Genomic DNA, 16,211 nt, shown 5'->3' on the forward strand with positions numbered 1-16,211 from the left:
GTATTAAAACAGATGCAAGCGTCCGTTTGCGAAATCATCGATGAAGATCCAGTCTCGGCTTTGAGAAAGACAGAACCAACGAGGGCCGTGGAAGGAGTCGCTCCGCACCGTTTCACCTTGTGCCATGGCACTAACGGCCGTCTCCTTTTCAAACTCGAACTCAGCCATGCACTGGTTGATGGTACATCCATGCAAATCATCCTAAGGGACATCAAACTTGCGTTCAGCGGGCAACTTAGTCAGATGTTGCCATCGCTGCCTTATAGTGATTATGTGGCTTTCCTCCAACAGCAACGGAAAAGAACTTCCCTGGAATATTGGAAAGGATATCTACAGGGCATCCAGCCATGCCAATTTCCAATACTTGATGATGGCCGTCCCCAGGTCCACCAGTGGAAGACAGTCATAATGAATGTGCCGGAAGCGACTCAGTCTGTTATACGCCAGTTCTCAGACACGCACGGCATGACTCTCGCGAATACCGTGCAAGCTGCTTGGGCAATAGTTCTGCGGACCTTCACAAACAACAACAGTGTCGCTTATGGATATCTGACATCCGGTCGCGATGCTCCAATTCTGGGCATTGAAGATGCCGTAGGCCCATATATCAACATGCTGGTTTGCAGGATGGAATTTAACCACTCGAACTCTGCGCTGGATACTCTACAGATCATTCAAGACGACTACCTGCGAGGTATTCCTCATCAATACGTCTCACTTGGTGAAATCCAACGTGCTATTGGAATGTCGGGCCAGGCTCTTTTCAATACGGCCATTTCCTTCCAAAGGCGACCCTCTCCAACCGAATTGACGAAACTTTCCCTGACTTCCGTCTACGAATATGATCCGTCGGAATTTGACATCGCAGTAAACGTCCTCATGGACGCTGGAGGAACAGAAATCCATCTCACCCACCAGACTTCCAGAATATCAAGTGGACAAGCCACCAACATCGCCAGTGTCTACCGAACCATAATTGCCTCTCTTTTAGAAAGTCCACAAACCTTGGTACCAGATCTAAACGTGATGAGCACCGAAAGCAAACACCATCTGCAACAGTGGACTGCTAACATACCTCCCACAATCAATTCATGCATCCACGATGTGATATCGGAGCAAGCGCGCAATACACCAAATGCCCCTGCACTTCACTCTTGGGAAGGTGACTATACCTATGCTGAGCTGGACTGTGCCTCAACTCGGTTGGCACAACAGTTATCTAGCTACGGGATAAAACCGGATGACTGCATCCCACTTTGCTTTGAGAAGTCTCTCTACACTGCCATTACATTGCTAGCTGTTCTCAAAACTGGCGGAGCCTTTGTACTGCTTGACCCTAAGCATCCGCCCGACCGCCTCAAGGGGCTGTTGAAGGATCTCAATGCGCGGTTTATCATCGCTTCAGAAAGTACGCGAGAATATTGTGCCACTGTGATTGAAAAGGTGGTTGTCGTATCGCCGGCAGTTCTTGATTCCTTGCCAGGGGGTGATAACGGCGAAGTTTCAACGGCAGTCACACCTGCAAACATCATGTATGTCCAATTTACATCTGGGTCCACTGGAAAACCCAAGGGTGTCGTGATTGAGCATTCTGCTGCATGTTCCTCGATCCATTACCACGGTGCAGTGATGGGATTTGGTCCCACCACTCGTACGTTCCAGTTCTCCTCGTACACATTTGACGCGGTCATTCTCGAGATCTTCACAACACTGTATCATGGTGGGTGCGTTTGCATACCTTCAGACGATGACCGGATGAGCCACATGGCAAATGCCATGCGAAAGATGAAAGTCAATATGATGTTTACGACCCCGACTTTGGCTCAACTGTTCAAACCAGAAGATGTTCCTTCGTTAAAGACCCTAATGGTTGGTGGTGAACTCATAGGGACTGGCACCACTGATATCTGGGCGAAGAAAGTGAACTTGATTGGGGCGTTTGGGCCAGCAGAGTGCACGATCTATTCCGCCTATAATCCCCTGAGCACCAACGACTTCCGGCCAGAGGTGATTGGATACCCCGTCGGCTCAGTGGCCTGGCTTGTGGATCCCGACAATCATGACAAGCTAGTCCCAGTTGGCGCTGTAGGAGAACTCATTGTTCAGGGACCGATCGTTGGCAGAGGCTACCTCAATGATCCACAGCGCACAGGGGCAAGCTTCCTCTCGAATACTACCTGGCTGTCGCAGTACAATGGCAGCCGGCAGCACCGCCTGTACAAGACCGGCGACCTTGCTCGCTACAATTCGGACGGAACACTCACCATACTCGGACGGAAGGATACGCAATTCAAGCTTAACGGACAACGCATTGAATTCACTGAGATTGAACACCACATTAAGGCTCACTGTCCAGGGATCTTGCAGGTTGCGGCTGATGTCGTTAGTCCGGCTCACCTTGGTGGGAGGAAATTGCTTTCAGTCTTCATCCATGTGGAGGAAGCGGGCAACCAGGCCCAAGATGCAACTGGTATTCTTTTGCCCATGACAGAAAGCTGTCACGCGACGATGATTGAGATCGAAACTGTTTTGACAAAGACTATGCCGCCGTACATGATTCCCCGGCTGTGGTTTCCCATTTCCCGGATGCCTTTATCGACATCTGGAAAGACAGAACGCAAAGTGTTGAGATCGTTAGGTGCTTCGCTCTCAGAAGCGCAAGTGACTCAGTATGCTTTAGGAACTGGGTCCAAGCAAGAGCCTTCAACTGGGATGGAACGCAAACTAGCAAAGCTCTGGCAGCGAATACTCAACGTTTCTTCTATAGGCCGGGAAGATACATTCTTCCGAATAGGAGGTGATTCCATCAGTGCCATGCAACTTGCCTCGGCAGCACACAAGGCAGGAATTCAACTTACAGTGGCTGATATCTTCCACAATCCCAACTTGCTTGACATGGCTGCTAAAGTTCCCATATCACAGACAAAGAACAAGGTTCCTGGGTCTGGACTTGTGACGCCTTTCAGACTTTTGAAACCCGGAATGAATCAATCCCAGTTCCTCAAGTCAGCCGCCGAGAAGACTAACATTCATTACGACTGGGTGGAAGACATATTTCCTTGCACACCTTTGCAAGAGGGCATGATGGCACTTACGACCCGGGATGCAGGCTCCTATGGTTGGCAAGATGTTCTCGCACTTCCTGCTTCGATTGATTTGGACCGATACCGTTCGGCATGGCAAGCAGTAGTCGATGAGCTAGGAATTATGCGCACGCGACTTGTTCAGATGGATCACCACGGGACCTACCAAGTTATTATCAAGCCCGAGCATAGTCCAATTGTCTGGAAGTATGGTGAGTCGCTGGAAGCCTACCTTGGCGAAGACAAGAAACTATCATTTGGCTACGGGACGCCTCTGTATCGATTTGGCATCGTGCACCAAGGGTCCAAAACATATTCTGTCTCCAGCGCCCACCACTCCATCTTAGATCGCTGGTCAATTTCACTGATGATGGACCGCCTCTCGTCTCACTATTTGTCACAAAAACTACCACCTACGCCGCCGTTCAACGGGTTTATTAAATGGATGTGCTCTCTTGACCCGGCAGCCTCCGATCAGTACTGGAGGTCACGTTTTGAAGGTTCATCTGCTGTGGAATTCCCTCGCTCTATGCCCGGCCATCGCTCGAGAGCCACGGCAGTTGCAAAGCACTCTATCCCTACATCTCCTAAGAGGGGCTCCACCAATATTACGGTTTCGACACTCCTCAGGGCAGCATGGGCTGTCACCATCAGCCAACATACCGGCTCAGAAGATGTGGTGTTTGGAATGACGCAGACCGGCCGCAATGCTCCCGTGCCCGACATCACGGATATCGTGGCACCGCTCATTACTGTCGTGCCTTTCAATGCTGTGGTTGGGAAGCATATGTCAGTCGCCAAGCTTCTACAGGAAATTCATCAACACACCGTTGCCATGATTCCTCACGAGCATGCCGGTCTTCAACATATTGCGAAGCTCAATGCGGAGTGCCAGGCTGCGTCTAAATTTCAGAATCTACTCGTGATCCAGTCACAACAGCATCGGCAGCAGGCAAAGCTCCCTCTAGGTCTTGAGCGCCTCGACGTAGTAGAGAATGATGTTCTATCCTACGGACTTGTCTTGGTGTGCGACCTCACTGAGAGTGCAGTCATGCTTCAAGCTGCCTTTGACCCAAAATTGATATCTCCGACAATGATGGACACTCTGTTGGCGCAGTTTGGGCATTTCTTCCAGCAAGTAAATGATCCCCAGTCCGCTCTCATACCCCTGCACGATCTCCAACTGGTTGGGGACCACGACTTGCGCCAATTGATGGTTTGGAATCGACCACGCAGAGCTGAGCGGGTCGACAAATGCGCGCATGAGCTGATACACGAGCGCGCTTTGGTCCAACCTCTTTCTGTGGCCATTGATTCCGCAGAAGGTCAATTCACATATGCTCGACTGGACCAGCTTTCCACTAAACTCGCTTACTATCTTCGAGAGTATCATAGGGTAGGCCCCGAGAAGATCGTTCCTCTGTTCTTCCGCAAGTCAGCCTGGGCTATTGTCTCAATTCTCGCCGTCATGAAGGCGGGTGGCGCCTTTGTTTTCTTGGATCCCTCACATCCCATGGATCGTCTGATATTTATTGCACAGCAAATCAAGGCAACCCTCATTATCACAATTCCAGGCCTCTCATCAACGTGGGAGTCGACGGCCCTGAACCCCCTTCAGATCACAGAGTCTTTCATAGATACACTTCCTACGCAGCAACAACTACCGGTGACTGGAGTGGAACCACACAATGTACTATATGTGATCTTCACGTCTGGTAGTACAGGAATCCCTAAGGGCTGTGTGGTCGAGCATGCATCTTTCCTGAGCGGTGCTGTTCAGCACGTGCGACAGAGCAGGCTAACTCCTGACACTCGGGTCCTACAGATGGCACCATACACATTTGATGTCAGTATCTTGGAAACACTAACGGGTCTCATCTCTGGTGCCTGTGTCTGCCTACCGAGGACAGAGCACCAAAATGCTCCTGTTTCCCAGATCATTCACAATTTGCAAATCACCTGGAGCTTCCTGACCCCTTCGGTCGCCCGAACAATCAACCCCAAAGACTGTCCCAGTCTGAAAACACTCATTCTCGGCGGAGAGTCACTATCACGCGTGGATATAGAGACATGGGCCAGCCATGTCCATCTGGGCAATGGATATGGCCCCTCAGAATGCTCCGTCGCTTGTACAGCCAACATTAGCATCACCGTGGATACTGATCCGGCCAATATCGGGAGCACGATGTGCTGCAATGCCTGGGTGGTCGATCCGGAGAATTACAACTCTCTCTTGCCGATTGGGGCAGTCGGGGAACTCCTCATTCAGGGGCCCATTGTTGCAAGGGGATACCTAAACGAGCCAGAGAAAACTAAGGCCGTCTTCGTCGACACTCCTGCATGGCTTTATCGTTTCGACTCAGGCTTGACCACGGAGAATCGACTGTATCTGACCGGAGACTTGGTTCGATATAACGATAATGGAACTTTGCATTTCGTTGGTCGCAAAGACAGGCAAGTCAAACTCCGGGGTCAGCGGATTGAGCTTGGCGATATTGAACATCATACATCTGCCCATCCATCTGTGAGACATGCTGCAGTCGAACTTCCTATATCCGGCAGGTACCGAGATAGCCTAGTCGCTGTACTGTCACTGCGTGAGATAGTCTCAACCTCTTCCGACGTGCTGGCCGACGAGCCTGTGCCAGTGTCTGGCGAACAGCTGGATGCAGTTCGTCAATGTATTCCAGATATACGGTCATATTTAATTCAGCAGCTTCCTGGATATATGGTACCGAGCTCTTTCATCGTGGTCGATGATCTTCCACTGTTGGGATCAGGCAAGATCAATCGTCCCAAGATCAAAACGTGGCTAGATAAAATGAGCATCGAGATGCAGGAGCAGATCGCAGCCCAGGTGGACATCCCGGCGACCCATACCGCATCATTAATACCTAATGATCAGACCATTGCTCATATCTTGAGCAAAAAGATTACGCAGCTCCTCGCGAAGGATGATGAGGAATATACGCTGGCCATTCGCAACCGAGACATCGCACTGGCGCCGGCAGGATTGAACTCCATCAGTGCTGTCTCTCTTGCGGCCTACATCAAAAAGGAATTTGATGTCCGGATCTCGATTGACAACCTGCTAGAAGTATCCATGACCGTATGTGGTATCGCCCGTATGATAGACAGTGCCAGAGATGACTCTGCTGCTACCAACACGTCTTCTGCCTTGGATTTATCTTTCGAGATTGAGAGGGCACTTGCTGATTTTAACCAAAAAGCCGCTTCGAAACCACTGCAAATTCCCCAGTTACCTATGACCCAGCCTCCTAAAACTATCTTGTTGACCGGCGCTACTGGGTTCCTGGGCAGTCAAATTCTCAGGCATCTGCTAGAGCTACCACACATAAAACGAGTTATTACCCTTGTGCGTGCACCGGATCATAACAAAGCTACTACCAGAGTCATTGAATCCGCTCAGAAAAGCAAATGGTGGCACGATAGCTATTCCAGCCGTTTGGAAGTGTGGGTTGGCGACTTGTCGAGGCCTGATCTGGGACTGAATGCCGCTCAATGGTGCTGTATCGAGGCTCTGTCAGAGTCGTCTTCTTCCATCGACGCAATTATCCACAATGGAGCCACCGTCCACTGGGGATATGACTATCAGGGGCTTGAAGCTGTCAATGTCACCAGCACCGTATCTCTCCTGGCCTCTCTCACCCGGTCCCCAAGACCACCACGTTTCACATTCATTTCGGGTGGCCAGCTCTTCTTCGGAGCTGACGATAACCACGACGAAGTACGGGCGTACGCCCAGATGATGAAGACAGCCGGTGGATACGCGCAAACCAAGTACGTGGCCGATCAGGTCGTGAAGGAGTTTGCTCGGAGATACACCACATCAATTGCAACAATTGTTAAACCGGGCTTGATCGTCGGTACTACGGAGTCCGGGGTGTCAAATACAGATGACTTCTTGTGGCGAGTTGTGGCAAGTGTGGTTGACATTGGTGCATTCAACAGTACAGGACTAGACGGACTTATTCTGGTTTCTGGTTCCCACCAGGTTGCTACCGCCATTTTGGCAGATGTTCTTCATCCTCAGCCACACGGGCATAGTGTGGAAACTACCATTCGATATGGTATCCCTGTCGGGGAGCTATGGGACATGTTACGTGATGATTTCGGCTACCAGCTAGAAGCCGTTGATGCCACAGAGTGGCTGGTCCGGTTAAGAAGGCAAGTGGAAACGAGCGGTGAGAAGCATCGCCTGTGGCCAGTTTTCCATCTGCTGGAAGCTACTGGCGGGCGCTTGGGCGTCCCTATGCCAGCCCATCTGCGGCAGGATGAGCACAACGATGAAGTGAAGGCTTCTCTCAGGAGAAGTATTGCCTATTTGAGGGAAGTTGGGTACCTATTGAGTGCCAATTCTGCCAATGGAGGGTCTTCTTTGCTTTTGCAAAAAGACCTTGTCTTCGCCCGCGCCGGTGGAAGCACCCGCACATGATTCTTGATTTAAACCTCACGGTTTGTACATATAATTTCTACGCCTAAGCCATATTATGTGGCCTTTTTCCTTCTAACTGATTATTTTTGATCTCTATATATCTCGATCGCACTGAGCTAAGGCCAATATGACCCTGACCTTGTATTTTTATGTTCCACAAACAGAATATGGTTGTTTGAGTACGATATGCTATGCTATTGCATGAAATTAATAAGAACATACATCTCAAAGGGTGTTTTAGACTAGTTTACGTGATATTTTAGCCCTGATGAAGCGCGCCTGTGGTTAAATATCCCGGAGAGGACTATGTAACTGACCAATAGAACGCCGGTCAACAGTTTTTATTTACGCGAATGATATGTATTTCTATTAAAGGAACTTAAAATTATAATATTTTGCTTCATATAGGACTTGATGTTATATACAGACCCTCCATAAGAATATATTGCCTTACGCCATAAGCCCCTTTTATACCCCGACGTTTATAGAATCTATATGATAAGCCCGAAGCACTCGAAAATGGGCAAAAATGTGAGGTTGAGGTTGGGTGAAAGATACACTCGCTTTCAGGCTTTTGCGCACTGTCTAATACTTCGTTTTCTCTAATATAAATACCATATTATCTCCTCCTTCTACTTCTCCCGGTACCCCCCCCCCCCCCCCGTGGTATAATCGAACAAGCTGGAAAGCTTCAATTAAATTTTCCGCAATTTTCCGCATCAGCATTCACAGATTCTGTTGTGGGTTTAACGCGGGGGACTGGCTGGAGGATCCCACCACCGGAGTGGGTGCAGCAAACCGGTTCTGTCCGGCATTCGTCGGCTCCACCCCGGGCACTGAGACCCCGCCAGGCTCGGTGTCTGGGAGAGGTGGCGGTGATGTGTCAATGAGTGGTAAGCCTATCCCCTCCCAATCTACGGTATAAGCTGACAAGAGCGGCCAGAGGAAATGGCTTTACGATTCGCGGGTCAGATGAACGTGACTACGGCTATGGTACACGATACTTGACCAGGTTTTTGATGAGCTAACTATGCGGAAGTAGGAAATGACATGCCAACAGCAAAGTCGCGCCTCCCCCCAGCAGCACCACCAGCTAGCCCCCGGCACCGCCACCAGCAACAGCAGCTGCACTGAACCCATGGCAATGAGGGCACTCTGGGAGCGCGAAGACTCGGTCGCATTATTCCACCATAGTTCGCCTTGATTCATGTGGGCTACACTCCCTGTACCGTGGCTGATCAGGCTCGCTCCAGTTCATTCCTCAGATCCGCTGCTCTGATGGACTTCGCCAATGCTCGATCCTTCCATCGACAACGACATGGGTTTCTATCATTAAATTTACCACTAATTCTCTACATGCAAGCTCGAATACATATATATTCCTTAAGGACACTATGTTAACGCTATGGAAGAGATAACACGACAGAAAAGCAATACTGAATCAACAGAACAAGCGAGCGGAGGGGTTGAGGTACGTCTCCTTCTCTTGAGAGACCGGAAATGGGGGAGCTGTTTTGGCTCGGAACAATGAGTTAGAGCTCATCCCCTCATAGAAATATGTATCAGCACGCCGCTGGCGAGCCATGCGAAGAGCAAGATACGCCTCATACTCTTGTCGCGTCAAAGTGGCAAATACATGCCGGGGATGCACGCAGATGGCCTGCGCGCCTTTCTGCCCAAAGCCGAACGACGTGATCGACACAGCCTTGAGATCAGGCACGCGCACTGGCCGACTTAGGTAGGCAATGAGATCAAATTCCTGCAGCGCTGAATCGATATTATCGGCATTGCGATTGCCTGGCACTAAGCCCGAATCCAACATTTGCAACGCCCCGTTGACCATCCATGCACCGGCAGCACCCTTGGAATGACCTGTCAAGTATTTTTGGAAGACACCCAGAAGCACATTGCCCTTGCGCCGCCCCAGTGCGGTCATTTGCTGTTGAAGGACGCTGGATTCATTTCTGTCGTTCAATATAGTCGAAGTTCCATGGAACGAAGCGACCTGTAGGTCGTCGATGGTCAGACCCCAGGTCGCGAGAGACCCAGTGAGTGGCGCGATTGATGAGTCGTGGCGCCAAAATTCATTGCCCAGTGAATACTGAGCATCTCGCTCCTCTTGGAGGAAATCAATCAGGATCTGCTCGTGGCGTTCCTTGCGATATGCAGCCACGTCCAAGTCCGGGTCCTGCTCTAGTACGGTGTCGACTTCGAAGTCTAGCTGTTCAAGGGCCACCACTCGGGCCTCGGCGATCTGCCTGCGTCGGAACTCGAGGCGGCGTCGACGATTGGCTACCTTCAGCAATGGAGAAGGGATATTTGAAGCCGACGTTGTGCGTCTAGCATTGACAAGCACGCCCTGCCCAGGAGCTGGGACCGAGCGACTAGCCTTATCACTGGAGGTGCTGACAAAAGCAACGATACCGCGGATTGGAAGCCCCATCTTCAGCGCCAAATCCGCAGTAGTTAGGACTTGCAGCCCACAACCCTGCGATTCCATAAACCCATTGCGGGTAGTGGTGGTTGGTCGCGACATCTCACTGGGTGCTCGCCCTCGGGCGGTTTCGTCAAGTGAATTAGTGGTCGCCTTCATACTAGCAAACTCATATGAGGTCTCCGAGGTGAAATCATCACATCCTCCCACCAAGCAGAACTTGGCTTTCCCAGTCACAATTGTGTCATAACCAAGCTCCATAGACTCGACAGCTGTTGCGCAGGCCCCAACAGGTGTTCGTATGGGGCCGCTAGCCGATAGCAGAAGCATATTAACCCAGGCACTAACCGTGTTGACAAAAGTCTCTTGCAGGATATCACTCTGAACCTCCCGCCCGGTAAATCGGTGATTGAACATCTTGCCTAGAGAGGTACTACCTCCCATGCCAGAGCCGATGCAATTGCCCACCTCGGAGACGTGGATATACTGGTAGAGCTCATATGGGTCGGTGATGCCGGATGAGAGCAATGCCTCCACCGTGCAAACGAGCGTATACAATGTTAATCGGTCCACCTCAGAGATTATTTGGTCAGGCAACCCGTAGGTTCGAGGGTCCCAGCCGGTAGGGATTAGGCCGGCAACAGTACGGTCAAATTGCATGGCACGTGGAACGAACAGCCGGGCTCCCTTATGCAGCTGCACCTGATACAGGTCGGGAGTTGATGACTTCTGCACCGTTATGAAGGCGCCATGTTCTCGACGCATTTGCTCAGCGAGCGACTCAGGCACGCAAAGAGCTTCGAGATCCGCCTGTAAAACAATTTCATGGAGGAATTGCTTTTTATTAGGGTCATACCCGTCACAGAGCTCAGGCTCAATGAAGCGAATGCCAGAATGGGCCAGGATCTTCTCTTCGTAGGTTGGCCTGACCGCGGTGTCAGCCACCGGCTGTTTGGTTTTGGTGTCAACCCAGCCGGAGTACGGTTGGCCATCAATAGTCCCGGAGAAGTGACGAATGAAGCCCATTAGCCACGCCATTTCGATGGCTCCCTCCAGCGAAAATTGCCCGTTCGCTTCCATTTCCCATCGTGTCCGGGAATTGCCATGTGGTCCTAGTTCGGCAAAACCGGTGATGACAACCGTTCGGTGCAGGTCCACCATCCCCTGCAGGTCTTCACCAAGGGAGGCGATGTCACGATCATAGTCGAGGATCTTAGGGAAGTCTAGCCGGACGTGGGCTCTCTCTTCTAACTCAAGCACAGATGTACCTAGCTCTCTCAGGTTCGACCAGCCAGACTCGATGGTATCTTCCTGGAATAAAGCAGCTTGGATCTCACTGCGCTCCTTCATCTCACGTCGTAGCTCGCCTAAGGCTTCTGGCAAGTTGGAGACCTGGGCCATGCCACCTGTCAGATCAGCATAGACCGGAGCCTCCTGACAGAGCTCGTACATAGGCCCAACGCACAAGCAAACCAGGGCATAAGCCATCTCCTCCTGAGAGAAGGTGCGCATACCAGCCTTTTCAATCCCTTCGGCTACGAGATCATTTTGGTTCATCAGTCCCGTGCCGCGAGTCCAGCCGATAACCGCTCCGCAGATGGAGAGGTAATCCTGCCAATTCTCTGAATGCCAACGGTTAAAGAGGGTTTCCAAAGCCACCTTCGATTCACTATAGAGACCATCTCCTCCAAACGTGCCGTGGTTGGGGGACAGCGGTAACAACACCTGTGTGGGATGCGTGCGATGGCCGTGGGTTTCCTTGTAGGTCTTCACAATTCCCAGCAATCGCAACAAGTTGGTTAGCATGATGCGATGTGCCAGCTCCGACTTGGAGTCAATTGAGTCCAAGGTCCGGCCAGCCTCACTGATAGCCGCAAAAGGGATAAGATAGTCCAAGTCCCACCCGAGCCCGTTCTTCTCATCGTACACATGTTGTACCAAGGTAGCAATGTCCTGGGAACTTCCCTGGTTGAACGGTACAACAACAAGTTGTGAACCGCGGGATCCATGCTCCATATACAAGGCTTGATATTTTGCCGCCACCTCCGGGGACATGGATGAAGTCGTGACAAGCACTCGAGCTCCCCCTTTCAGAAGATTCACAATCATCGCAGCTCCGATGGACCCGATTCCAGCACCTGTGATCAATACGGTTTGGCCACTGAGAGAGTCACCTTGTGTCTCTACATTATGGAAGACCTGGTAAAGATGACGAGTTAGGTCCTCGGAGTATTCCCATCCAGAAGCCTTTCGCTCTTTCAGATGGAGATATGGTTCGGTGTTCAGCAGTGGGTTTTGGACAAGCCCCGACCTGGGAAGGGAAAGATTGGCAAAGCGTGACGAATTTTTCCGAGGATGTTCCTTGTACTGAAGGTTCCCCTGGTTGTCGATGGTTGTGAATGGCGCCAGCTGCCGGGGAGCGCCTTTGAATACCGGTCCCGACAGCAAGTTATCTGTGCAATCGCTTTTCAGCGTGTGAAAGATAGATTGTGGCAGATCACGATCTTGCAGCCGGAAAATAATCTCATCCAACATCGGCAGAATGGTCTCGTCGGCGGCGTTGGCGATATGGTAACACCTCTTTATCAACGCATCGTGATCTAGCGTACTGTGATCTGTGATACTTGAAGTGTACTCAAAGAGCTCCAATAAACTCTGCCGTGCCCAGTTCCAAGCCGAATCATAACTGCGGATTTTTTTAGCATCAAATCGTGGCCGAATACCGTTGGCATAGTCCGAGCCGTGCTCTGCATGCCAGAGATCGAGGTCGGCATGTAGTCCGGTAACGACTTCTTCGCGTAAGTGGTCCAGCGCCTGCCGGTCCGCCTCCAGATCTAGCCCTAATTGTCCAGCATAAAGTGCCAGCAAGCGTTTCGACAAGGTTTCTTGAGACTCGGTCACGGCTCGGAGTGCTTCTGGATCCATCATGACCCCGCTGCCTGTACCGACGACATCTGATGCGTTGGGTGGGAGCAGAGTAAGTCCTTCCCGTTTGGCATATGTCTGAGCAGCGCTGGAGATGAAGTCACGGGCTTCAGATTCAGTGGTGATTCGGCTTGTGGGCTGCAAAGTGACTGCACACAAGAGGCAGGCATCTTGGCGACCCGATTGGAGTCCCCACTGGGTGCCCAACTGCTCTCGAGCGGTGGCCGCAGTAAAATTACTCGGCATTTTGGTAGTAAATAGGTTGTTAATCATGGCGGTTGTGACCTTGCCAAGGGCACCCTTGTGGCTGGATTGAATTTCAGGTCCAACCTGGCCGAGAGGGAGGTCCTCGGTTCGATCGGGCAACGTGCCAAATTCGCTATGTAAATCGCCGATGATTTCATTTTCCAAGGTTGATCTGCCTATATGATTGGGTTTGATTGATTAGCACGTATGACTGTTACATGATCGGAATTTTGAGCTATTTACCCTCGGATAAAGCCTTGATGGACTTGTTACCGTCAATTTCGGAGGCGGCTCGCTTCAATGCTCTGGCGACAATAGCGAAAACGATATCCTGAGCTTGTATGCTTTGATCCTCGATGCTCACAACTTCGACCTGCACCCTTGGTGCGGGAAGAGCCGTGGTTGTCACCTCCACAGTGACCGCTGGGCTTGATACATCCGGTGTTGGCGGGAGATACTGCGTTTGTGCTTGTGCTTGTGTCTGCGGTTGGGTCTGCACTGGCTCAATCTGATCTGGTTTTCCACTGTAGTAGATATCGTCGGTATCTTTTTCGGAATGAAGGAGCTGTCGCGGAGCTGGCAAAGTGCATTCTTGCGTCGGATAGATGGTATCGATGGTTTTTCGAAACATACCCAGCAACGTTGCACTAGGACCGACCTCAATGATGCGTTCGCTTTCGGTGTGAGACAAAATCACATCTTGGGTTTCGATCCATCGCACAGGAGAGGCAAACTGATACCTGAGCGGGTGATTTACAGGTTAGTTGAAGACTCTGTCTACTGGAAAAACGAGGCTACTCACACCATCAACTCCATCAGTAGCGTGCGAGCGAGCTTTCGCTCTGTATCGCCGTCCATCATCTTTGCAAATATTCTTTTGCCTTGGTTCTACTTTTCCACTAGAAATCCACCGTGAAGGGAACCTGTTGTCGGAGTTCGTCAGGAGAGCCTCTTCTTTTTCCCTTTTTGCTGCAGGCTATCTGCCGGCTTACACGTGGGTAGCTGGCCCATATGCTGTTCAGGGCTAGATATTAATCTATTATCCATGTAAAACCTTTCCTCCTTGGGAACACCCCGTGGACCTGCCCAGTTGTGTATATCAACAGGTATTCTGAGCTTGGTGTAAGCGTGTAACGTAAGTGTGTAAGGAATCTCTGTAAGGAAACTTGTGTTGTTCTCTGGTATCGAGACATATGTATTGGTATTGGTACAACTAGTCGCCTTTACCTGAATGAGTTAGTACCGTCTTATCGGTGCTTCAGCTTACAAGCCACCGTGGACTCTCGAGGAGGGATTCCAGAATTGGGCCAAAAGCCAACAATAGCGCTAGCGGGCCACCCGCAAGTGTAGTCTGACTTCCCCTTTCTTCTCTTGAGAGAGATAGTGCTGAGTTTTTGTATCTAGCAAAGGTTCCACTCATGTCAGATCATTTACGAGGCTTCCTATTGACTATATCATATTTTTCTTTTTTAATTTGTTTTGAATTATGAAGGGGAAAGCCAAGTATTTACTCTAACCCATGCTAATATAATATCTTGGCTTTACACTAATCCTGCAGAGTTTGCAGCTTACTGCACAGGCGCAAGTATAAATTCATGAATTCTTTTGTAAGAGTAATTCCTTGACAAGTGCGGAAGTAGGTAAGCAGAGGCTCGAGCACTGTTACTACCGATCTCATTTCTCAGCGTCTGCTACTGGCGCTACGGGCCAAAGCCAGTCCCCGTCATCGGTAGCCAATCCCTTTTGCACCGCCAACAACGCCTTCGAGAGACGTTGGCAAGCCTCACCAGGACCGTCAGCAGAAAACGAAAAGACATCTCCGGTAGATCTCCGGGTGATCGACTTGATTGGAACGACCATCGCCGCTGTTCCTGCTGCCAAAATTTCTGTGAAGTGTGGCAGTTCTAGGTACGGAATCTACACACAAGATATAGTTTAGTAAGAGAGAAGATCAGCCAAAGAGATAAAACATACCGGTCGCAACTCTACCGCCCATCCAAATGAGCGTGCCAATTCCACGCACGAAGTGCTGGTAACACTTTTCAGAATTGAGGGGGAGCTGGGTACGACCAGCGTGTATGAGTTCCCAGTCTTCTTCAGTCCCAAGAACCCGGAAGTACTAAACTCATCAATTTGCGACTGTGTTCGGCTGTCGAGATGCAGTGTGATATGGAACCCTTCTGCTCTGGCTTTGTCACTCCACTTCAGCACAGGCGCATAGTTGCCCCCTACTTTAACATGGCCAACGCCTTGGGGTGCAGCCCGATCGAGCTCTTCCAGTACAAGTGCCGGCAAGGGTTGGACTCCATGGTATGCCTTATACGGCTGCACATACACGCAGAACCGGTAACCAGTCCCAGCAGACACGGCAAAGAATGCTTCTGACCCAAACACTAGAGGCCGGATGTATAACGCGGCATCGGATTCATGAGGAGGGACATACTCGGCGTTGCGGGCCACTGCTAGATTAATGCTAGCCAGGAAGACATCTTCAGGGATTGTGGGAATGGCAATGGTCGAACAGGAAAGTGCTAGACGAGCTGCATGATCTTTGGGTCGAAAGACTTGGATCTGGCCGTGAGGATCGCGGTACGCTAAAGGCGGAGAACATCAGCAAGCTGCTTAAACGCAGAACAAGGACGACCAAAACCTTTCATGCCCTCGAAGGCTTGTTGGCCTGCATTGGATAAGTTAATTACTAGGAACATGGTCTCAAGATTGTTGCAATCACCGTAGTTTAGCCCCGGTGATAATCCGTGAATACGCAGCAATGGATCTTCCACAAAATGAGGCTTCGACCATTCTCCAGTCGCAACTGAGTACTCTGACTCGACATGGCCATTGACTTAAGTCGAGGGTCAGTCAAGGGGGTAGATAGAGAGATACTTGAGTGACAGACCTTCCATAGGAGCAAGGCCTAGCTTGTTCCATTCTGCAACGTGGAGGCCAATTAGTACTAGCGGACACCTAGCAGACACCGAGAGTGAACGTAGACTAAGGCGATACGTACCCAAGGATGCGAGAGGGGGAGGGGGAAAGGCAGCCATCGGAACGATATCCTGGTCAA

The 16,211-nt window shown here is 50.7% G+C and overlaps 3 protein-coding genes across 3 annotated transcripts; 1 reads left to right on the forward strand and 2 right to left on the reverse strand.

Moving 5' to 3' along the window:
- Nucleotides 1-12: 12 nt before the first annotated feature.
- On the forward strand, nucleotides 13-7,539 carry N7446_005849 (uncharacterized protein; the record flags this gene model as incomplete). The annotated part of the gene is made up of 1 exon (XM_058514597.1): nucleotides 13-7,539. The coding sequence occupies one exon, from the start codon at nucleotides 13-15 to the stop codon at nucleotides 7,537-7,539; it is 7,527 nt and encodes a 2,508-aa protein (XP_058371775.1).
- A 1,441-nt stretch (nucleotides 7,540-8,980) lies between these two features.
- Nucleotides 8,981-14,005, reverse strand: N7446_005850 (uncharacterized protein; the record flags this gene model as incomplete). The annotated part of the gene is made up of 3 exons (XM_058514598.1): nucleotides 8,981-13,320; nucleotides 13,388-13,884; nucleotides 13,947-14,005. The coding sequence occupies 3 exons, from the start codon at nucleotides 14,003-14,005 to the stop codon at nucleotides 8,981-8,983; spliced, it is 4,896 nt and encodes a 1,631-aa protein (XP_058371776.1).
- Nucleotides 14,006-14,818: 813 nt separating this feature from the next.
- On the reverse strand, nucleotides 14,819-16,191 carry N7446_005851 (uncharacterized protein; the record flags this gene model as incomplete). Its single annotated transcript, XM_058514599.1, has 6 exons — nucleotides 14,819-15,061; nucleotides 15,119-15,738; nucleotides 15,786-15,821; nucleotides 15,876-15,989; nucleotides 16,044-16,100; nucleotides 16,155-16,191. The coding sequence occupies 6 exons, from the start codon at nucleotides 16,189-16,191 to the stop codon at nucleotides 14,819-14,821; spliced, it is 1,107 nt and encodes a 368-aa protein (XP_058371777.1).
- Between the last annotated feature and the right edge of the window lie 20 nt (nucleotides 16,192-16,211).

Source organism: Penicillium canescens (genome assembly GCF_028828765.1).
Source record: "Penicillium canescens strain IBT 15451 chromosome Unknown utg000004l_segment0_segment0, whole genome shotgun sequence".
NCBI classification, from domain to species: domain Eukaryota; kingdom Fungi; phylum Ascomycota; class Eurotiomycetes; order Eurotiales; family Aspergillaceae; genus Penicillium; species Penicillium canescens.